Source organism: Silurus aristotelis, assembly GCF_946808225.1.
Source record: "Silurus aristotelis genome assembly, chromosome: 13".
Taxonomy (NCBI): Eukaryota; Metazoa; Chordata; class Actinopteri; order Siluriformes; family Siluridae; genus Silurus; species Silurus aristotelis.
In genome coordinates this window covers 23,755,204-23,779,109 of record NC_139586.1, presented here as the reverse complement: position 1 = coordinate 23,779,109, position 23,906 = coordinate 23,755,204, and the positions used below count along the sequence as shown (strand labels likewise).

Here is a 23,906-nt window from a genome sequence, read left to right as displayed (position 1 = left end):
TCAGATCTTCTCAAAAACTGCAGCTTTTATATGGTGTTCCCAGTCTGCAGTGTTTAGTATCTATTAAAAGTGTTCAAATGAAGCAGCAAAGGTGAACCGATGACAAGGTCATGGGCAGCCATGGCTAATTGATGCAAGTGGGGAGTGAAGACTGGCCTGTGTGGTCAAATCCACCAGACAAGCAACTGTAGCTGAAATTGTTGAAGAAAATAATGCTGTTAATGCTCAATGGAGCAGAACTGTTTTGGCAGCAAAAGGGGGACCAACAGAATATTAGAGAGGTGGTCCATGTTATACCTGATCGGTGGCCACAATGTTATACCTGCTCGGTGTATAATATCTCACGAATTCCCTACAATATTTAATTAAATTCATTTTTATTCATTTTTTGCATTAAAAAACAAGTGTAATACCTAAACATTTATAATTCTTTAAAGTTTATCCCTAATGAGCATCAATTGTAGCATTAAAATACTGTTCCAAAAAATCAACCTAATGATCCTGAATTAAATATAAACAAAGCCTGTAGTTCAAAAGTTCCTCGTTAACACTGTCTTGCATGCGCTGTTATTTCTGAACAGGAAAAAGGCGGACCTTAGTTTTGCCGATCTGGTACGTTTTGGGGTCGAGGTTGAGGTTTTGAAGCAGCGTCAAGATTTCTTCTGGAGTAGACGCTTTTTTTGGCAGCAACACGCGAAACTGCTCAATGAACTCCTGTGTCAGAAATACATTTTAATACATTTTCTTTGTGAGCAAAACAGAATATACACACGACTTTCTATAAATTCGAACATTATATTTCTGAACAGCGTCAAATGACATTTGAAAGCATTAAAATACATGGAAGGTGTACCTGAAAGGTGTATTTGGCAGCGTATCCTGACCTCCTGATGCGCACTGTCTCTAGCATGCCTGTGTAACGTAGCTGCTGCAGAATCAGCGCCTCGTCAAATAACATCTCCTTCTGCTCACACACACACACACACACACACACACACACACACACACACACACACACACACACACACACACACACACACACACACACACACACACACACACACACACACACACACACACACACACACACACACACACACACAACATTACATTTACTGCATTTGTCAGACTCCCTTATCCAGAGCGATATACATTCATCTCATTCATACAACTGAGCAGCTATGGGGTTAGGGGCCTTGCACAGGGCCCAGAAGAGGCAGCATGGTGTAGCTGGGATTTGAAATTTAAATGCCTTAACCACTAAGCTACCACCTCCCCACACTTTTCACATTATTAGAATTTCTATCTAAAACATACGAGAGTCCTATTCAGTATTCTTATGTTATAACTTTTAAAATAATTAGTTATTACTTATAGTTTTGCCTGGTGTGACTTTTTGTGGTACATGTAATGAATTTAGAGCCAACTTCAACAGGAGGAGTTTCCTGAAACTTCCTGGTTGGTGGCATTTGCTTGCTCTGTTACCTCCTGATAAAAAACCTCTTACCAAAGATGTTTCTTTTCTATTAATCTCAACTCTATGTAATCAGAAATTTAGTCAGAATACAGTTTTCTTGGTCTAAACTCTAGAAAGAAAGCGATTTGATTTCTACTCACACTCTGCAATCGTGTGCTCTTTTGTTTCATGCAATAATCAATCATGTACAGTGTGTAATCAGAAAAAGGATCATTCTGACACAGTGTAAAAGGGCACTTATGTTGCCTTCCTGGTTGTAGCAAAAATGGCAAACGTACAAGTATTAATATTAGCAACAATTACTTTTACCAGATCTTGACTAAGAGATCACTAGTTAGTCACTAGAACAATCCTGCTTAGAGTGTACACTGGGTATCTTTGTGTGTGTAAGTGTCTGTAGGAATGAGGAATGCAGCACCTTTTCAGCATTTGAACGTAGACAGCGGATGAAGAAGGGTTCAGCTTTCGCCAGAGTTTCCAGGAGCTTACCGAGGGAGGTCTACCAGAGAAAACATATGCCTTATTGCTTAATTCACCCCTCGTTTGATTTTTATTTGCACAAAGTATTTGCAGGTTTTTCTCTAGTTTTATGATGTGATGACACAGAGGCATAGCATTTTAAATACAAACTGAATTCATTAGACTTTGATCCATTTGCGAAGACTCCAAAAATTATACTATATTATTAGCGGACAAACTAAATCTTTAGCATAATTTCTGCAGAACTCGTGTATGAGCCAATGGATTTTAAGTGGTTAACATAGGTTTTAGTTGAAAGGTGAAAGGGGCTGTACCTGGAACTGAGCACTGATACTCGGGGGCCTCTTCTTCTTGTGTAGGTGGAGCAGAGGCTTTGTGGTGCGGTCATGAAGGCCCACGATGAACTTCAGTGAGCGAGAGTCCAGCAGGTTCTGCACAGCACATGCATGGTCAGCAATGGATACAACACGGATGCTAAAACGTTTACGCAAGGTAGAACCCCCCCTTAACAGAAATGGTATTGTATAATTTTATAAAACATTTTTTTTATAAATAAATAAATAAAATATTGTACCTTCGGAATCAGCTGCTTGTTCTTTGTGTTCTTGTTCTTCCTGCAAAGGAGGAATAGCGGGGTTGAGTGTGTGGTGGGACGGGGCTGAGGGAGGTTAGTACGTTGTTATTGCAAGTCATGCACATGCATAGGCAAGGGGGATTAAAGGATGCATGTGAATCAGAGTGAAGAAAAAGAAGGGGAATGATGAAGAAAGGAGAAGAGAAAATTATGGATCCTTTTTTTTTCTTGAGGACAAATGATATATTTTGATTGTGAATATATTTGACACTCGTGTAAGAAATGCTTGCCTGTAATGAATCAGAACTCCTGTTTTCTCCGACTGTTTAGGCTATTACGGTTCAATTGTTTACTCGTATATTTTTCCGCTGCAATTCGGTTGTTATTGAATTGACCTACACCTTTTCTGAAGCATTCCGAAACTGCAAGTCCATCAGCACTCCTGTTACGTTTGTAACCTTAGAGAATTGAAAATGATTTGCCAACAGGAATGGGACAACACTGAACCACAATGGCACAAAAAGTTGATTACTAAAGAAAATGCAAACAGTGGCTTTGCACAAATATAAATTTGTGGTACCAAAATTTTTCAATCAATTCAAGGTCTTAAATTTCGAATGAATTTAGAAGAACAAAGTCAAAAAACGTGTACATTTAAAATAGATAAATAGATGGACTGGAATTACATTAAATAACAAAAACACGGATCCCAAAATCTTTTCCCCCCTGACTAAAAAGTCCCTGTTTGTGAAAATGACAGACTACATTAGCTAGATCATGCAGCGGGTTAGCGGTTATGTCTCATTTCTAAGAGACAGTGGGAGGTGTATTTGTAGGTTAGAACAAACACAAGCGTGGCAGGCAAAAACAACTCAGGAGAGCCTAACAAAGCTCGAGGTTTGTAAACACTTCATTCTTTTAACTGAAGCAGCTGGGCACAAATTAGTGCCAAACGTGTTAGGAGGGTCTATTAAAGCAGTATGGCTTTAGGAGCATTCATTATAAATTGTACTTTTACGACCTAAGTCAAATCAAAGCTTAGCCAAGAAAACAGCGTCATTTGATACAAAATATGACGCTGGGGACAGCAGGCGAGTGTCAGGGTTCAACAGTTACGATGTCTCTTTGGACCGACTCACTGAAGAACGTGGCGTGGGAAGCGCAGGCGACCCCAGGACTGAAGCAGCTTTCGTGGGTCTTCGCCATCCAACTGCAAGTCCTTAATGGAGTTGATAATTTGGGCGTGCATGTCGCTGATTCACATTTAGTGAGGGGGATGTGTAGATGAGGTAGGATGTGGTAAAAAGGACAGAAACCCAAACGTTAATTATGCACCGCTGGAAAGAAAAGGTTCCTCCACCAAAGACACCAAAGGGCGCACAGTCTACATTTAATACATTTCACTCTCTCTCTCTCTCTCTCTCTCTCTCTCTCTCTCTCTTACACACACAAACACACACACACAGCATGGTAGCAGATGAAGAACCACGAGCAGCTTGAATTCTAATCATAACCACAACGGTGTCATGAAGGCTCGCCATCGTGCCTTGCGTGACTGTGACTCTCATCTGCGACCACAATGCTGAACTCAAGGCTCTTAATCAGAAGCATGGTAGTGCTGTTATAAAAAAACAGGGGGGAAACATTGACGTGAGAAAGTCCATGCAGGTGCAACTCGTGATATTGGTGTTAACTGGTGCTGACTGATTGCCTCCATGTGGTCCATGCACTTATAAAACCTACCACACAGCTCAGAGGTCAAACAGGATGTGCTGGCAGAGAAGGCGTTGAGACGACACACTGATAAACCACTAGCCTGACTTTTATTCGCCTAATAAATACTGCCATTACTAATGGCATAATATAGAGACCGTTCTTATGATTAAGTCATTTCAATTTATTCCTCTCTCTCACATTTGCATTAGACCACACACATCCAATCGTGGATTCAGTTCAGTAATAAACAGACTACACTGTGACGCTAACTTGCTTATTGTCTGAGCATGCATTAACTTCAAGAGAGAAAAAAAAAGATGCAAGATGAGGGACTGAATGTTTATAGCTGTTGCAAAAAAGAACAGGAACTTGTTTCACAGATGTTCCACATCACATGTAATTATAAATAGATAAAAAATAAAACAATTGTAATAATCAGAAAAGTGCTGTGGTCTAAGAGACTCAAAGACATGCTCTAAGAAAATAATCAACTTTGGGGATGTTAACAGTATCTCTGAAAGCTTGCAATAAAAAAACAACAACTGTAATCTCCTCTTATAGCTCCAAAAGCCCACAGCAGTTTAGACATGAAATCAATTTACTCTAATATGTAGCTGTGTAGTCAGAGGTTATTGCTCCAACATGGTGAAGAATTTTTTCTGCCCCTGTGCTCTCGTTTGTCACCAATAACCACAAAAACAGCCAGCCTTATTTGGACAAAGTATTTATCACCATTATTTATCCGACAATATTTTTGCTGCATCTGTGGTAAAGATAGACTAAGCTCCACTAAAATCCTGAGTGAGATTTGCACAAGTAGCGTACTTGCACATGAGCTCATAAACTCCATGTCCCAGTCTGGCATACTGCAGACAGCTGCTCCTGCCAGACCCCGAGCTGTGCTCTAGCTCCTCCACTTACTTTTTACTCTCATAACTAGCAAAGATGTCCTCAAAAGCCTCTAGGGGGCGCTCCTCTGAGAGATCAAAAGAGAAATCGAGCATAGAGGCCCGGCTGTGAAGCAGAAACAGCACACAGGCAATCAATTATCACAGAATGGACTCAAGGAGGCTGATCTGTGAGCAACTTTTTTTCTCAAAGGAGAAAGAAAGAGATAGATGGTCAACAGGAGAACACCACAGGTATTCTTATGGCAATAAATGCACAGCATCTAAGCATCAATTTGGGATCATAGGATAACATGTATAAACTATATGACTGGAGGAGAAAATGTTGCTATGATTGGGTAAACTTGTGAGAACCTGCCTGTAGTGCGCCTCCGGGAGGCGAGACATGTCACATGATCTCCACAAATAAAAGCAAAGGACAGGAAGAGATCATGTTCCTCACAGCACTTCCTGCTATGGCATTAGATAATTATAATCTTAGTTTAAGCCTCACCGATACATCCTCTCGATGGGTGTGTTGGACCGCTGTAGCTCTCCCAGTGGAACTCTTGAAACAGGTCTAACCACACCTGCATGGAAACACACACACACACACACACACAAATATATGCCACATGCACAGAAACTTTTGATGTCTATTGAAACAAATTCAAGACTTGCTGAATTCCTGACTCAAACAATACCTCCTTCTGTTTACTTTGTTCTTAGCCTGTGCGTTTAATCGACTCAAATCCAGACGTGCGTCACACACACCACACTTTCATGTGCAGGCTAAAAATAAACCTAAGATTTTTTTGCACTAATCTGATTCTGATCTTAAAAAGCCAAACTCTATGTACCGGAGGTTTTCGCAGCCCACCGGCGTCCAGCTTCATTGAAGGCAGCAAGAGCACGAATGGCAGAACGGAGGATGCCCCAGCGGAACATCGCTACCGGGTCCATGCCAATCAGCTGGCGCACGTAGGCCCGATCACTGCTGCGCAACAAGGCCACGATGTCTGGCCGCATGTGGTCTGTATTCTTCTCCCGGAAATCCTGCCAAAATGTCAAATATAACAGGCGTCAAACACACTAGGGAGCAACTGGCAGGTGAGCACAACAGCTGTAAAATACCTACCACTTTATTTATTTTAATAAAGAAACCACATGGGAGGATGGTAACTAATCAGTAAGTTACTGTCACCATCTGATGTTGTATTTTACTTCTTATTTTACTCCGAAAATGAAAGATTCATTTACTTATACTAAATGACACGTCAACTATTTTAATATCATTCATATTTTATCCTTATATAGTTAAATTTTTTCAAAAATCCCAACGTTCCCTTGTTCCCATACCAGACTATTTTCCTCACTTAAAAATAATCAAAAAAACAACACAGCTCATCATGTTACCATATCTCCTTATAGACGTCACCATATCACCGATTACACATTTGTTCTGTCTACGTTATGCATCTACTTTACAAGTTTCTGAAAATTTGTAGATATTGCAGGAAAGATAATAGATAACACCGGAATGAGCACATAAATGTAAATGTGATATGCAGGAAAATACAGAATTCAAGTGTTGGAGTGTAATTCAATAAGCCAAATGTTCCTTACTAGTAGATATAATTTTAAGAGCATTTAATTGTTTTGATGGAGCATACATGCATGCAGTTTTAGTAATAAAGGGGGGGCTCACAATACTTCAGCGTTATATGACATACAAAAGGAAGACAAAAAGGTAAAAATGTTATACAGCTGTAGATGTTACCTTGATCTGGTACTTGACCTTCCCAGCAAAATGGCGGATGACGAAAGCCGGCTCCATCACAGGTGTGGCCACAAAATAGTGGTTTCTCTCATGCTGCTGCTTAAATTTTGCCAGCAAGGTTATATCTGTGGCATGGGGAAAACTAAAGAGATGGGCAGAGAAAATAAACACAAATAAGAAATGGAGAGAAAATATTTTTTCTAAAGTAAAGAGCATCTGTTATGACATGTATGTGCAATACAGAATGAAATGTTGAACCTGTTTTTAACAGGAAAGGACAAATCAGTATCAAATGGGACAAGATCTCTTGTTCAGGCTATTGTTTATTTGTATTTGTCCACCCATAAAGAAGCAAGACTAATATGATAGATGTTCTAGCCTTACTTGCTCTCCTCGTCGAGTAAATAGAGGAGTCCGGTGGGTTTCTTGCTGATGAGGTGAATGCAGCCTACGTTATCAGTGTAGTCGATATTGTGCCACGTAATGCCCTCAGCCTGATACTCCTCCTGCACAGACAAAATGCTACAACAATAAACAGTATGTACCAGACTTTCATTCATGGCACAGAACAGAAACAAAGCAGAATAAATAAAATAAAAAATAAAAATTACAAATTAGGTGTCGGTGTTAAAGGACAACATGTAGCCTGACCTGCTCCAACGTGAAGATGTGCTGGTTAAAATAATACTGTAGCTGTTCGTTAGCGTAGTTGATGCAGAACTGCTCAAAGCTGTTGGTCTCAAAGTCTTCGAAGCCAAAGATGTCTAGAACGCCTATAGACAAACACTGTGCAAAAAAACAGATAAAAGAGAAATGTATGAGCACACATTCTGAAGCGTGCTGAAGTCCTCTGGCTTTATAAACTTAGATTAAGAAAATATGAATCATTATTAGTGCTGATTTGATGCCTTGTTTTAATCTCAGTGTTACTATTATTAGTAGTACAACGTTTTCCCCCCGCATTGTTCCAGTCAAATCTACTGAGATACAAATTTCTATACTTTCTCATGTTTAGTCCCTCACAATTGTTGGGTATCGATATTCATATTCCAAATAACTTTAGCTTGATTTTCTTGGTCTTAAAGGTTCTTATTTGGACTTTATATACTGTTTGAATGCACTGAAGCATGAGTTATTACATTACATATTGTTTCAAAATACAGAGCAATTGAGGAGGCAAGGCAGCATTTTGTTTAGAGTGGCAAAATGCCTGGGTGTGGCTGCTATGCTCATGCTTCTGTGCCGGAACCAGTCACACTCCTTTCCTCTCACTGCAGTTTTAGTTCAGACAGTACCATTGTACCATCTACAGTTTTTACTTAAGTAAATGATCAAAAAGAAAGCACAAGTCTGTGCAACAATAGCTTTCACATAAAATACTGAGACAGCCAGAGTTTTAGTGATCAGTCATTTAATCCACTTATGACAGGAAAAGGATAAAAAATATGAAAGAATAATGTGAATCGGTTTCAGGTCTGATGGAGAACAGTGCAACATCTCACCGGCACAGATTCCTCCATGTCCTTCTTATTGAGAAGAGCATGATTGATGCGCAGGACAATCCAGTCAAAAAGCGCACTGTACAAAGACTTGGCCATAGAGTCCCGGGCGGTGATCGCCTAAGGAAAAGAAAAAAATTATTCTCTCTCAATCTGAAAACGTTTTCATACATGCAGTTCATTTAGTATTTTTGCAGGGACAAGTAACTGAGGGGGGGTGAAGTCATTCAGTCCAGTGACTTTGCAAATTAAAAAAAAAAGGGTAAAGAAATGCCTGCTGTACCTCACTGTGGCTGTAGGGAAGGATCAGCTTATCATTGACCGTCACCGCTTTCCTCTTTGTGAGCGCCTCGACTAGCAGCTCCTCTTTGACCTGCAAAGCACACACAAATAATTAACAGTACACTAAACTTCTTGTAATTTATATAAACAGATATAAACTATTAAACTGCACTAACTGTATGTATGTATGCATTAGATGAAATCTCTCACAATTAAATAAGGACAATCTCAAAAAAAAAAAAAAAAAAACAAGAGAGAAAATGTAACAAATTAAGAAAAGAATTAACCAAACACAAAAAAAAAAAGTTTTTCATCATTATATTGCCTCATTATAAAAAAGTTATACTGTTTTTATGATTACATATATCTACTCAGTATGCTGTGCTGATGCTTTACTGCAAACCACTCAGTTACCTTGAGGAGTTCAGAGAGGTTTGCAAGCACCTCAGGTGGTCCCACATCCAGGCCCTCATCCCTGCCTGTGGCTTTCTTGGAGTAAGTGACATTGCCCAGGTACAAAATTGCTGACAGCACCGAGAATATCCTGAAAGAAAAAGCGACTTGTTTTTAAACCACTCATTAAAGATAATAATACCAGTTTTATTATAATCTCAATTCTGATATATGAATCATTTAAGAAAACAGCAGCTCTGTCAGTAGTTTAACTGTAAATTACAGGTCTTATATTAATGCAGGTAATTCATAGCAATTTCCACAGCAGATGCTCTACATACAATAACATTTTAAACTAAAATGAATTGAAGCAGTTCCTTTAGGTAAAGCTGCTATTAATATAAATCAGAACGGAAACTACTTAGATATACACATTAAATAAAAATAAAAAGCAAACTCAAATTCTTTTGTAAAAAAAAAAAAAAAAAAAAAGTTTGTCGCATTAGGACCAATAACTCTGATTCTGCACACCAGCCTGCTGCTGATCAGTTTCTTTAAACTGCCAAATACTGAGTGTTTAATCCTTACATAACAGACACTGGGTCAGATATGCACTTCCTCTTCACCCAATGTAAACTATGAATCAACATTTGCAGGGCGTGAGCAACAAGCAGTATGCACTACTAAATGCAGTGACTCAAAGCTGCTGAGCTCCACAGTCGTTTGTTTACTTCTGATGGAAGGCTTAGTGCAAATAATCTCACCCAGCCCCTAAACGCCAAGATATGCTTAAAATCCAGAATTTGCTTCTCTGGATTAGCAGTGGACCTGCACAGTTAATGCAGCTAACAAATCTAACAATCAAAACAATATCCAGGTCACCAGGGATGCCACTAAGCCATGCTTATGTGGTTTAGAACACAGTGAAACCCAGGGGGAAAAAAAACCCCACCATTAAACTGAACACTGGGACATAAATCTCTGTACAGGGTTCAAACAGCAGAAACAAACTAAAAACTGTCTACATTTGTTTTGAAGGAGTGCACTAAGCATTCAGTGGGTGGTGTCTCATTTTCGAAACAGGTTGGATTTTACTTTGGGACATTCTGGGCAGCACAAATTATTCCATAGCTCAGGCAAGGAATGTAAATTCATTTGCCTCAGAATGATATCCTGCACCTTTTATTTTGTGTTGACTGTTTTAAAAAAACTCTATTCAGGACATAAATTGTTTCCACAAGATTTAATGTAACCATAAACGTATAAAATGTTATGTTATTTCTTTTGGAAACTGCTGTGACAAGTTTATTATACTGACTGTTTCTTGGTGGCAGGCAGAAAGCCCACCATCTCCATGGCCTGCTGCAGTCGCTCAAAGTCATGCCGAAGGTCGTCTGCATCCTCTATGGTAAAGTTTTGCTATAGGAAATAGATAAGATTATATATATATATACACAACATTAAATAATGTAAATATAATACAAAATCAGGCCCATTTTTGGCCTAGCATGCTTTTTTTTTTTTTTTTTACAACTACTGATTCATCTTTGTTGATTGATCTTATTTTCATTTTTAGTATATGCTTAGAAACATTTATATAGGAAATACAGTATCTAACAAAAGTACAGCTAATCACATTTCAGCAACCTTTTTAGTATATCTTCTCAAGGGACAATAGTATAGAAATGAAACTTGGATATATTTTGGAGTAGTCAATGTGCAGCTTGTATAGAGGTACAGGTTTACTGTCCTCTGAAAACAAATCACCATACAGCCAATTATCATCAAAGTAGATGAAGTAAATTAAAATAATCTATATATACACGTCACATGCTAAATACAAACTAATATAGGAAAAAACTTAGATTGAATTCTGATGAGTGCACCAGTGAGCCAATACTGCATTACTGTATAGATAGATGGGCTTATAATTTCTCCTACTTATGATTGCTAGTTTCTGTGTTCTTAGCTATCAGTTCTCTTCTCTGAACATGCAGTCAGTATGTGGTGAAGCAGGAAGCATACTTTATCCCTGACATTCCAGAATGGTATGAGCTAGAACCAGCTAGAACTCATCCAAGTCAGGGTTACTCATTCTTCTGCATCAATGTGTTTATATTTTCTAAAACAGTGCTAAGTGCAACTATTTCTAAACATCATGAACATTATTACTGTATATGGTCACATGGTGGTCATTTATCTAATTTTTTCACTTCAGCACTCTGCAGTCCAAAGTTTGGATGATGTTTCACAGCTGATGTACAAAATTTTCCAATATATAAATAATTAGAAATATAGCATCACTTTACACTTTTGTACTTTAGTGAAAAGATTATTAAGGCAAATTTATTTAACCTGTCCTCACCTGCTTGAGGTAGTTGTAGTTCTCCGGCTGCAGAAGCTTGTACTCCTTGCGTTCCTCCTCAGATGCTCCCACCAGAAGGTAATAAAACACATGGTAGTTTCTGTGTGTGGAACAAAATGGCAGTTCAGAGAACGAGATAAGCAAATTCAAGCTTCAATTTAATCAGCTGTGTTTATTTTACACCCATCAGGAGTTGTTTTTCCACAATATCACTGATAAGGTTCTTACATTCTATAATTAGCTCGTCACTGATACAGATGGCTTGCCTTAAAAAAAAAAAAGGATGGAAAATGCCTAGCTTGAAAAAAGGATGGAAAATGCCTAGCTTGAAAAAAGGATGGAAAATGCCTAGCTTGATACTCCATAAAAAGGATTCCCTGAAGCAAATTATATAAACAATTAAGTGTGTTGTTTTTTTTTTGTTTTTTTTTTTTACCTTTCATTCTTTTCTCTGGAAACCAAGCGGGATTTCTCCAGCAGGTACTTCTCGACCACTGCCCTACAAAAGGAGAGAACCATCGATTTACATAATCCTTGTCTTCCATGCTGCATGTGGTGATTGATTAATAATCATGTTTGGTGGATGTTGATTGTCAATAGGAGTCAAGGGTGAGAGAGGCTTTTGGTTAATAGCACAGTGGAGGCAGATGGCCTAAACAATACTACAAACTAAACAAAGAATCAAGTCGAAGTGATGCGACCATGCGGTCCACAGCAGCGCTATTCTTGCACAGAACCAAAATAAAGAGCGACAATTATTATTCAAGTGCACAGAAGATAATTAAAACCCATGGTTTGTTCTCTAATAAAAAAATATACAGGAAAGCATTTGGGATGGTTGAAAGCCCTATTTAGAGATCTGTAAGACATGTAAATAAAAACATACTGTATCAAAAATAAATAAATCAGTCTCAAGCTTTAACAAAAGTAACAGACTTACTGAGTGCTCATCAATGGAGTGGGGATGACTGCATGGGGCTGCATTCAGCCAAAGAACAATGAAGTGCGTGAAAGCATCCTCTCAAGCTGCCAGCTTTGTTATCGGGTTTATTGAGCCTCCTTGGTTGCCGTACTTGCTCTGGTACAGCCCTGCTTTTGTTTCGAGCTGAACACGTGCACCGCACACAGTGCCAGCTGCGCATATTGTTGTCCAATGGAGACTTTTTGACAAAGACTCAGAAATGAGACAAAGGCAACCGTTGCACCCAGCATGACCCGTTTTCCCCTCCGCAATAAAAGCAGCTTGCTGCGAGTCTGCACTGGATCTAATCTCAGACTGACTCCATGCAAGTGTGTTTAATTATCGCACTCTTTGTTGCAATGGAAAAAACAAAAGCACAGTAGTAGAAAGCCCCGGAAAAAAAAAACTGTTACGTAAACCCAAAAAAAGAAACCACTAATGACTGCAAAAGAATGAGCAGTTCTGTTGATTTAAGCTTCTTGTTTAATGGTTATATATTAATAACGGTTGTGAGTTCACCTCTTAAACACTGCTTGTTGGTATTCTATACATTGACAATGTTATCATTAGTAGCCTTGTGCCATGCGATGGTAAACTGAGTTGCATCTGTTCATTTATAGATTTGTTTAATGCAAATCATAGCAAAACAATCACATTACCACATGTGAAAAGAGCAGCACTTTACACACTGGCCACTGTGTTATTACGATTTAAAATCCTCCCGGCTAATTACTGCATACGTATGATTACAACATGGACCTTGTGAACAAAAGTTAAAGACAAATTTTTATTTTATTTTTGTATTATCTATCAAGTTTATTTTGCCTTGGAGCATTGCACAGTAAACATGAAAAACTACCATTTAAATCTCTTCATTCATTGCAGGAGTCCTGTTTAGATTTAGTGGCGTCATGGCATTTTGTTATCGCCACACCCAGAAAAAAATTATGGCATTGGGGTTGGCATTTAAAAGCAAATCACTGCACAATTACGATATTTCCGAATGGATACAAAGTCAGCAATATCCTACATAATTAACTATTAATTATATGAATCACTGTGTTTTTGCGATAGGTAGATATCATGCATAGCCTAGGGAACACAAAATAATCCTTTGGTCTTAAAGCGCATAGGTGATGTGAATCACAGGACAACAAGCAGATGTTTTCAAAGTATTGTTTTTAAGTACAATTCCTATCAACTTAAACTTCAACGGAGAGCATGTGAAAGAGCAGTCTGAGTGTGAAGAGTGTTATCAGTGAGCATAATCAATTAAATTAAACACTAGGTGCTGTGAACTGTACACACGCACAAAAATGCACGAGCGTGAAGCAATGAAGCAAATGTGCAGAGAAAGTCTTGCACGTCGGTTATTTGAGCTGCTGAGACACGCCCCATTCTTCTCCCCTTGACTGCCAGCGTATACACTTTAAGTATGTGTGTTTAAATAAATGAAAGTGTGTAGGAAATTTTGAGTTTGATGATATGATTGTTTCTAACTGTAAACATCTGATGGAAATAAGGCAAAGCACTTATATGAAGGTCACATTAAATATGATTTTGTTAATAACATGATGCATTGTAAAGTGTTCATAACACATAACAGCAAATACATCCAGTCCCAGTTCCTTTTAAATTAATACACAGGGAAAAACACATTTTACAACTGTTGTAAATGTAGCAGTCAATATCTATAAAACTGGGACTGTGTGATTGCTTATAATGCATTCTGATAATGATAAACGTATTGCAACTGATGAATGCATTACAAATATACCTGTAATGTCTCTTGGTAAATAATTACATGACTGTGTATGATGTGCTATGAATACCGAAACATGTGACATTACTGCTCTCCAACGGCCCTTATCAGAAAGAAAAAAAAAAAAAGTGCGGTTGGTTTAATCTAAGCGGAACCATTACCACTGCCTGAGTCTAGAACAGTTCCTTATTTCTAGTCATGCACATTCTCTAAGGTTTGCAAGAGGAAATGACACATGATTTTGCTCTGACGTGCATAATAACCACACAAGCTCTTCAAAACCTCCTTTCCCATGCTGCTCTGCTACATGCACTGTGGCCACCCTGTAGCATTTGGGTCTGAGCATCTGGCTCGAATACACAGATGCTGAAGAGTTAGACGGACTGATTAACTGAGCATGAGTGGATGTGCTGCTAATGACTTTACACATTTGAAGACACAATGCAAAACAGATGCAACAAACTCACCCCCGAACCACGCCACTCTCCAGGTAGTTGACTTGTATGAACTTCCCGAAGCGGCTGGAGTTGTTGTTGTGGGCTGTCTTTGCATTGCCGAATGCCTAAGAAGATGAAAAGATGCGTAAGAAAGAGGAGTGGATTATATTTCTAGCAAAGTACAGAGAGAATAAGCCTCTTTTCATTTCTGTCCGTTTTAAACCGAAAAATCTTTTTTTGTTCCTTTAACACAGTCCTCAATAACAGGTCCTTTCTGATACAAACACCCTTTGTGTACCAGAGGTGATTCTTTAAACATTTTTCATTGCTGGGGTATAGCAAGATGGTTGGAGGAAATGTGTTTTGCACTGAAAACCAGACACTTTTTCAATAAATGTAAAAAAAAAAAAAAAAAAAAAAAAAAAAAAAGGATATTTCTCAATACAGAACTATCAACAGTTACACACTTTTTTTTAGATCTATATACTTGGAGGGCAGTGATGGACGATTATTATACAAACAAATGTACAGATACTCTAGGTAAAATATTACTCTAGTAAAAGTGCTCCTATTAAACATTCACTTAAGTAAAAGTATTTGCCTTCAAATGTACCTAAGTATCCAAAGTACTTTGATGTATTATGGCTATATTGTTCCTATTATCATTTTTGTCACAAGACTTGCATAATCAACTCAGTTTATGTGAAAAGACTCTAACGTTAATCTTAGCACACAAATCTATTAATTCGTAAAACATTTGACTGAAATGTAGTGGAAAAAGTAAAAATCTCCAAAAAATGGAAACACTTCAGTAAAGTACAGATACGTAAAAAAAAAGCTACTTATTTACAGCAAAGAGTTACATTTACTTCGTTACTGTTTTCCACTGTTGGAGGGCTGTACAAGTGACTGTATTGGAATGATGCAATAATGTAGGGCGGAAACAATTCCCCGAGTAACTCAAGTAATTCAAATATTCAAGGCAAATTATTTTCGTTTAGTCCAATTAACTACACAATGAGCATAGTTTCCCTATGGACCATTATTACTGACGCACCACCCGCTAAACTCTGGTGTGCTCTGTACTGGGAAACAGAAAGCTTAACACAGTGAAAATGAAAAAGACTACAATCAATAAAATCGCATGGTATCAAAGCCTCCGATCTCTGGAGAGAACTCAGTCTAACAATCATCTCTGGAGGAGACGGAACAAGAGACATGAAGCAGAGGAACCTTGTTCATACACCAACAATTTCAAACTTTAGGCTGACAACATGGTTACTAGTGGATGCACCAGAAACGTTGGATGTTTATGATAAATGAAGTCGCAATTGCGAGAAATAGTCAGAAAAATCCAAATAGTGAGAAAAACAAGTCCAAACCCGAAAACGACAAAACTTCCAAAGCAAATAAAATTACAAAATTTAAAACACTGTACACTACACACTGTTTACTTTTTTAAATCTGATATTTATTTGAAATCTCTATTTTTTTTATTTATATGATTGTATTTGCAATTTTGTGTCATTTGGCAATTAACTTCACTAAATAGGTTTAGTTTTTACAGATATTCCTGTATTTAATTTCAATAAAATAAATAAATAATTTCTAGAAAGAAAATAAATTACATTTTTTCTCTTGTATATTTAGTATTGCTCTTTAATAAAGCAAAAGTACTTATCCGCTTACTTCATTAAATAATGTAATAATCGGGATAATACTCGATTACTAAATGAATCGATAGCTACAGCCCAACATTAGAATGAAACTGAACTGTTAGAGCTACTGTTGTAGAACATTTACAAGCCTTTCTTATTCATGATTTTCACAAACACACATTGGACAGAATAAATCTGACCTGTACAGCTTTACATTAGACACAAAAACATTTCTAGTCAGATCTATAGAATGTGGAAAATAACCGTAATATAAACTGCAAAAACAACTGAGCAACATTCAAATCAAGATCTTGAGCATCTGTGCTACTGAGAAAGAGAAGATATGGAGATTCACACAAGACTTTATCTGGTTTATTCCTTTCTGCTAATTAAATCTCACCTGTCATGCATACAAGCATTTATTTGTGCATCATATAATGTTTTAGTGATATACACCTTTATTAATGAACTTCATCTTAAAAAAAAAACAACACGCATTTTAAAAATGGTAATAAAATAAGATTTCAACAGAATCAAACTTACTGAAATGTTTGGTATCATGGCATCCAGGCACGTTATCATGGTTTACAGCTGATTCCTATCAGGGTTCATGCTTATGCACAGGAGAGTTTCTCAAGAGGCCTCCACGTAAATTCAGACCCATTCATCGAACTAAGATAAACACCAGAACTAGAACTAGTGTTAGACCGATTGCCACATGTTGATAATTTAGTGTAATTTCTAAATTTGTTATGGGGGGGATACACGCAGGACACGCTCCCCTTTCTAGTCTATGTGAAGCTGGAGGTGGTGGGAAGAGACAGAAAATGCCAGCGGGGCTCACAGAGCCCTGTTTGTGTGTGCGTTTGTGTGCAAGACAGAAAGAGAGAAACGGTCAGTGACACCGAGTCAGAGTTTGATTAACGAGGTATTTGATGCTCCAGAACCCCCTGGTTGATGCCAACCTTAGCCAGCAGGCTTAAAGGCATGAATAGTGCTCAGTGTTTACCGAGCACAGGAAACTAAATGCAAAATAAGACAAAGTGACCCGGGTGCATCCTAAATAGGGCTGCAAGTGTTCCAAACACAGGCCAAAAGAGGGAATGGTGGTATTTTTCAGCCAGCCATTTTGAGGACACACTATACATACACTGATTAAGATTCCATGCACTGAGGCCTCCATCTGTGTCTTGGAAGGAAAAAAAAAAGATATTCTATCTTTTAAATGTGCACAGTTTCAGAATATAAATGTGCAATATGCACAATACCCTTTTAAATATTTAATATATTTAATTATAAACCATCTCAGTGATTTTAAGCTTGTGAGGTTTGATTGTTACTGCAAAAAAAACAAAATTTCACAATAATTAACAAAGAATAATAATAATTGTTCTAATTAAATGTTAATAATAATTTGAACAATAAACAGTTAAAAACTAATACACATTTTCAATCAACTGCTAAAAATGCTGCTCGATAGTGGACTCCTAAACCATCCTGGGTCTCTAAACTGTACAGCTTCCCTGGTTGCCTTGGCATGTTGTCAAGAGATCAAAAGCAAAATTGGCATGGTCTTGGGGAGGGAGTGGCATACTCGCTTTCCTCGTTAGTTAGCGTCTCTGAGCTTGTGTGCACAGAAAAAGGATAGGGATTTCCTTCTATAAATAATCAACAAACGTATAGAGAGATAGCGAGAGAGAGAGAGAGAGAGAGAGATAGTGAGAGAGAGAGAGATAGCGAGAGAGAGAGAGAGAGAGAGAGATAGCGAGAGAGAGAGAGATATGGATGCACCATTTGTCTAACACCCAGCAGTCATGTGATGTGATTATGGAGTGGCAGAAGAGCCCCGCAACAACCTGTGCAGCTCTGGTGAATTCCATGCCCAGGAAAATCAAGGCAGTGCTAGATAACAATGTTACTCACACAAAGTACACAGATTTCACTTAGGATGTACTCACTTTTGTTGCCAGTTATTTACTTAGTTATGAAGTTCCCTTGGGGTGTACTTAGTTATATCTGCCAGTGAGATAGTGTGTATGGATGAAGGCAAAACACCAGCACGGTAAGCAAAAACTGCATAACCCTCATGTGAAAATAGTACAGTTTAATAAAGTGGTATTATGCAAAGTTAATACTGCTGGCTCTTTGGCCATAGAGAAATTTAGCAACGGGTCTGTTTCTTTAACCAATCAGATTTCATATTCGCCTCACAGGGCAGCTAGCTGGCCCAGAATAGCAGCATTTTTCCATCCTCTGATTGGTTGGTCAGAGGGAAACTGTTACAGCCAAGTTCGACTAGCAAAACACATGTGTAGCTCTGCACACATAAGTACATCTGAGATAGACGTTTTGATGCCTACGGAAGAAAATAAATTTATTTGGTCTCGGAAATATTTTAATACATTTTCAAGAAAAGCGAGACATCGTGAAAAGAGGTTGGCCAACTCCGAAGCAAGCTAGCTTGTCTCAGCCTAAGAAAAAGACTTTGTTCGTCACTTATAGACAAGTAAATACGAGCGGTACCACTGGCTTACAGTCTCTGAGGATTTGTGGCATGGAGGTGATTAGTCTGTGGCACTGCTGAGGTGGTATGAAAACCCAAGTTTCTTTCTTTGACAGTGGCCTTCAGCTCATTTGCATTTTTTGGTCTCTTGTTTCTCATTTTCCTCTTGACAATACACTAAAGATTCTCTATGGGGTTCAGATTTGGTGAGTTTGCTGGCCAGTCAAGCACACAACACCATGGTAATTTAACCAAATTTTGGTGCTTTTGGCAGTGTGGGCAGGTGCCAAATCCTGCTGGAAAATGAACTCAATCTCCAAAAAGCTGGTCAGCAGAGGGAAGCATGATGTGCTCTAAAGCTTCCTGCTAGACAGCTGTGCTGACCTTGGACTTGATAAAACACACTGGACCGAAAACAGCAGATGACATGACTCCCCAAACCACCATTGACTGTACAAACTTTACACTGGACCTAAAGCAACTTGGATTCTGTGCCTCTCCTCTTTTTTTCCCCAGACTCTGGTATCTTGATTTCCAAATAAAATGCAAAAAGTTCTTTCCTTTCATCTGTAAAGATGACTTTGGCCCACTGAGCAACATTTCAGTCTTTTTTTGTCCTTTGCCCAGGTAAGACACCTCTGACACAAGGAATGCATAAGTTGTAGCCCATGAATACGTCTGTGGTGGCCCTTGAAATGCTGACTCCAGCTGCAGTCCACTCTTTGTGAATCTCCCTCAAATTCTTGAATGGGCTTCGTTTCACCTTTTTCTACCCCATTTTTTCCTTCCATTCAACTTTCCATAAATGTGCTTGGATACAGCACTCTGTGAACAGCAGCTTCTTTAGCTATGACCTTTTGTGTTGTGTATGTGCAGGGTGTCAATGATTGTCTTCTGGACAACTGTCAAGTCAGCAGTCTCCCCCCATGATTGTGTAGCCTAAACCATTTAAAGGATCAGGATCATCATATTTGCAGGTGTTTGGATTTAATTAGCTGATTAGAGTGCGACGCCATGTGTCTCCAATTTTGAACTTTCACAATATTCAAAGTTTCTGTGTTTTCATTAGCTTTAACCTACAATCATCAAAATTCTAAGGAATAAACACTTGAAATATATCGTCTGTGTGTGTGATAAATCTATATAATATTGAAGTTACACTTTTTGTATTGAATTACTAAATCATTTCTTTTTAGTTATGTTCTAATTTATTGAGATGCACGTGTGTGTATATATATTTATTAATAGAGATAGAGAGAGAGATAGAGATAGAGATAGAGAGAGAGAGAGAGAGAGAGATAGATAGATAGAGAGATAGAGAGATAGAGAGATAGATAGATAGAGAGATAGATAGATAGATAGAGATACACACTTGAAACTTGAATGAAGTCAAACATGAACATTTTAAGTAGTTTGTGAAGCCGTCTACCATTTGATTCATATACAGGTCCAGTCACACTTTTGAACGCAGTGGAAAGAAATGATTCAGATTCTAACATGCCCTAGCCCAGCAACTGTGATTGGCAGTTGTGAAGGGGTATGAGGAAATGGCTAAGTTTACCTGAAATCATTTACAATCTTTCTTAAGCAACACCCACAGAAACTAGGAAAAATGAGTGGATAAACACGGAGTAAAATTGAGAATAAATATGTCTGTCCAAGTCTCCTAAAATTAACCATAACCTGGAAATCTTAAACAGAAGTTTAACCTTAACATCTGAACATTCACGACTGTGCCTTTTATTCCTGCACTTCATTTGCTTTGGATTGCTTGTCTTACTTCTGTGGTTCTCTCTCTGAAACAGCCTTTGGCTATGGAAACATGCTAAGTTCAACCCATTACTGGCTTTATATAAAGTGGAACAACTGACAACTGATGCCAAAAAAGAAAGTTTGGGGTATGAAATAAAACTACAACAGACTTCTTATCCACACTAAAAAATCTACTCCAGTTCTCCACAAATATGTGACGTCTAGTAACAAAGGACCTATTATTAAATAGAGGCAATCAGCAAAGAACTGTCATGCAAATAACACTATGAGGAATTCACATGATCGCTAACTATAGCCCTTTTCATATTCAGCCTTCGAGCCACAGTCACAATCATCATTGCAATCTCATCTTAGTCGGTCTGAAGTGGCCTTCGTGACTTCTTTCTCTTCAAAAAAAAAAAAAAAAAAGTCCCCAACATTAGCTCCGAGGTCAGTGCCTCATTGATGAACAGCAGTGCCTACAGGCGCTAACTAAACCAGTTATGTACTAACAGATCTGTAGGTTTAGTCAATTAGATTCAAAAGCTTAGAATTCAATTATTACTTCAAAATAATTACACGGGGAAACTCAAATTAGATTAAAGCACTCAGAGCCAGGCTTTTAGAGGAAAGTCTTCCACAATTGGGGTGGTGTGATGAAGTGGGGTTGGTACCACTCCAAAACTGATCAGTTTCCTTCAGCAGCATATCCATGTTTTATTGTGTGTTTACACAATCTATTTCAATTATATCTGTCTAATTTAATTGACAAATATGGGGAGCATCCTACTATCAAGCAGCAGCTAGATGAAGTGGAAAGTGTTTTTTTGCCACAAAACATTTCCAGATGACCCACAACTGTTTCATCTTTGTGTTCTGAATTTGCATACACTTACAGAAAACAATGGAAAGCCTACAGTGACAAGTGGGTTTTGCACCTTTTCCCATGTGGTCAGATAGTCTCAGGGTCATTCCTTAGACAACCAAATATAGTGGAAACCCACAGATATTACAATAACTTGAGAGGGGAAAAAACAAATTAATAATAAATAAAAAAAAATTAATTCTGGGGACTTCCTGAGGAACAATGAGACTGAGCTAATATGGAGAGATGAATAGCAGCTACCACTTCCTGTTGCACAAAAGAGTTCTGCTTCCTGTCGGATCAGGCCCTGAACTGTAGGAAGTTTCTGTCTGCATTAAACTTTGGGCTACGCAATTTATAAGCCTACCGTGATCTGTTTATCCGAGAGGCCCAGCAAAAGCAGGTCACAAAAATTGGTAACATATTTTTTATCTAAAGGTCAAAACACTACAGGTGTTAAATAGGACAAAAGCAATATTTCTATGCTCTTATTGAAAAGTGGGAAAAAAAGCTACCGGTGTGTTAAAACCACTAGCTGTTTTTCTGGATATTATTGTCCTCCAGACAGTTGTGCGAGGCATGTAGAGACCATGATAAAAGCAGACCTTTAACAGAGAAAACTGAATAAAGAAGAACCTGTCTAACCTGTCTATACACTGCTTTGGGGATCAGTGGGTGGCTTCTTTTGCGCTTTTTTTTTTTTTACACTTGGAAAGATTCCTAAAAACTGCAGCAGCAACAATCAGGCCAGGGTTGCAGTGATCAAATGATCTAATGACTGCTTCACAGTTAAAAATGCTGCACAAACAAGACTTCACACTAACTGTCAATTCAGAAGGAGGGATTTAAAAAGAAATACTTCCTTGCAAGATTATTTCTTAAGTCAAAAGAAACTTATTTCAGACTGCTTGTAATCCTAAGATACAAGATGTCCAGTTTCCACCAATAACATGTAAATGTGAATGATAATCCTCTGATTGTGCTCTGATATAGCTCATATAAATAAACCGCCAAGATCTGACCTTTAACAAAGGTTTGCTTTGAGGCCCAGCCAGATGGAGACGCAGTTCTGATTGGCTGCGGACTTGGCAGTCATTAGCTCGATTAGCACGCTATGACAGAAGGTCATTGAGGACGGAAAGAAAGAGATGGGCTACAGAAAAGAACATTCTTACCACAAACTAGTTTTAGTGCTCCTTTCAGCTCTATTGCACACTTCACAACTTAGACCAGGGTGATTAAACACCACTATGATTGTTATATAAAAGATGTGCAGATGGATAGTTGATCGTTAAATTACTATCCATCTGCACTACTCTCTTTTATAACAATCATAGTGATTATATATAACAATCAGTGTTGAATTCTGATCGATTAAAATTCAACAGTGCTGCCCAGAATAGGTGAACCCTCGGACTGTCACTCCACGATGTTGTATTTGTCTAATGTTAATTTATTAACACATACCATAAAAACTGTGGTTTTCTAAAGTGGCTCGTTCTTGCATGTTGCTGCATGTACAGCCTTGTTTTATAACCCATATGCCTGCAACCTGATTCTGTGTTGAAGCAGAAAAAAATAGCTCAAAACGGGTTGTTTATCAATTCTGCAAACAGAGACTTTCATCACATTCCCAAAAAATACAGGATGTCCTGAAGATTAAGCCTTTAGATCCCAAATTTTAACTCTTCAAGTCTGACATGAGTCAAAACACAAATGAATATATGCAAAGCACCTGCAAGCAAAAAATGTTGACACGATTAAGAGCAATATTCTTTGGCTGTAATTAGATTTCAGTGTTTGGAGATGTGAACTGGATAAATGTGCAAATGGTTGGGGTGCATAAATTTACAATAAAAAAATAGTTAAAATTGTGTAAACCAAGTCACATTGTCTGATACACAAAATATCAGCAGCCATTTCATGACATGGAAGACTTTTCTTAATGCGGAAATCACGGTTTTATGCCTTTTGACATTTAGAGAAGCCAAAAGCCTGATTTCATGGACTCCAACTGTCTGTACATTTAAATAAGCAGGCTGGTTCCGTTTCTACTGAATTTTTTCTTGAGCTTTTCCTGCAACCACAAGCAAGGAGGAAGTAGCAAGCTGAATCTTTGCTCGTGGAGGAACGATGGCCGTGCTGACAGAAGGGAAAAGAACGTCTAGTTCTGCGTAAACCGCGAGCAAAGAGATGCTTTAAAAGTCACAGCTCTCAGTCAGCGTCTTCTTTCACATGGATATTCTAAAAAGGAAGTATTCTCTGTGGTATATTGCGAAAGAAAAAAAAGAGAAACTCGAGTTGCAGAGACTTTGCTATTGTCAAACTGTTGACAGCGAGTCATGAGTCTGGTGTTAGAGATTTTCATAGTATAATTAACAGTTAAAACCATGCTTATAATTTCATTGCATCAATAATTTAAAACATAATGGAAAAATCAAGGAAGAATTTTACCATTAAATCACAACATGGCACTAATACATTGGTGGTTAAAATTACAGAAGATCACTGTCAG

At 38.1% G+C, this 23,906-nt stretch overlaps 1 protein-coding gene across 42 annotated transcripts in view; it reads right to left on the bottom strand.

The window, feature by feature from the left end:
• LOC310735809 (myosin IXB) overlaps nucleotides 1-23,906 on the bottom strand; it is a 59,024-nt gene that overhangs the window by 14,690 nt on the left and 20,428 nt on the right. For 15 of the 42 annotated variants that reach the window (XM_083558928.1, XM_083558929.1, XM_083558930.1 and 12 more), the window contains exons 3-21: nucleotides 14,644-14,738; nucleotides 11,890-11,952; nucleotides 11,454-11,553; nucleotides 10,407-10,507; nucleotides 9,110-9,239; nucleotides 8,697-8,786; nucleotides 8,417-8,533; nucleotides 7,566-7,700; nucleotides 7,299-7,420; nucleotides 6,915-7,056; nucleotides 5,995-6,190; nucleotides 5,649-5,724; nucleotides 5,169-5,261; nucleotides 3,671-3,784; nucleotides 2,532-2,571; nucleotides 2,272-2,388; nucleotides 1,896-1,976; nucleotides 854-964; nucleotides 595-714 (exon numbers count right to left, since the gene is read on the bottom strand). In XM_083558928.1, coding sequence (XP_083415054.1) covers nucleotides 595-714; nucleotides 854-964; nucleotides 1,896-1,976; nucleotides 2,272-2,388; nucleotides 2,532-2,571; nucleotides 3,671-3,784; nucleotides 5,169-5,261; nucleotides 5,649-5,724; nucleotides 5,995-6,190; nucleotides 6,915-7,056; nucleotides 7,299-7,420; nucleotides 7,566-7,700; nucleotides 8,417-8,533; nucleotides 8,697-8,786; nucleotides 9,110-9,239; nucleotides 10,407-10,507; nucleotides 11,454-11,553; nucleotides 11,890-11,952; nucleotides 14,644-14,738 — 2,043 coding nt within the window. Of the gene's footprint in view, nucleotides 1-594; nucleotides 715-853; nucleotides 965-1,895; nucleotides 1,977-2,271; nucleotides 2,389-2,531; nucleotides 2,572-3,670; nucleotides 3,785-4,077; nucleotides 4,150-5,168; nucleotides 5,262-5,648; nucleotides 5,725-5,994; nucleotides 6,191-6,914; nucleotides 7,057-7,298; nucleotides 7,421-7,565; nucleotides 7,701-8,416; nucleotides 8,534-8,696; nucleotides 8,787-9,109; nucleotides 9,240-10,406; nucleotides 10,508-11,453; nucleotides 11,554-11,889; nucleotides 11,953-14,643; nucleotides 14,739-23,906 lie in introns of all 42 variants that reach the window. The other 27 variants (XM_083558955.1, XM_083558943.1, XM_083558944.1 and 24 more) reach the window with 5 other exon arrangements.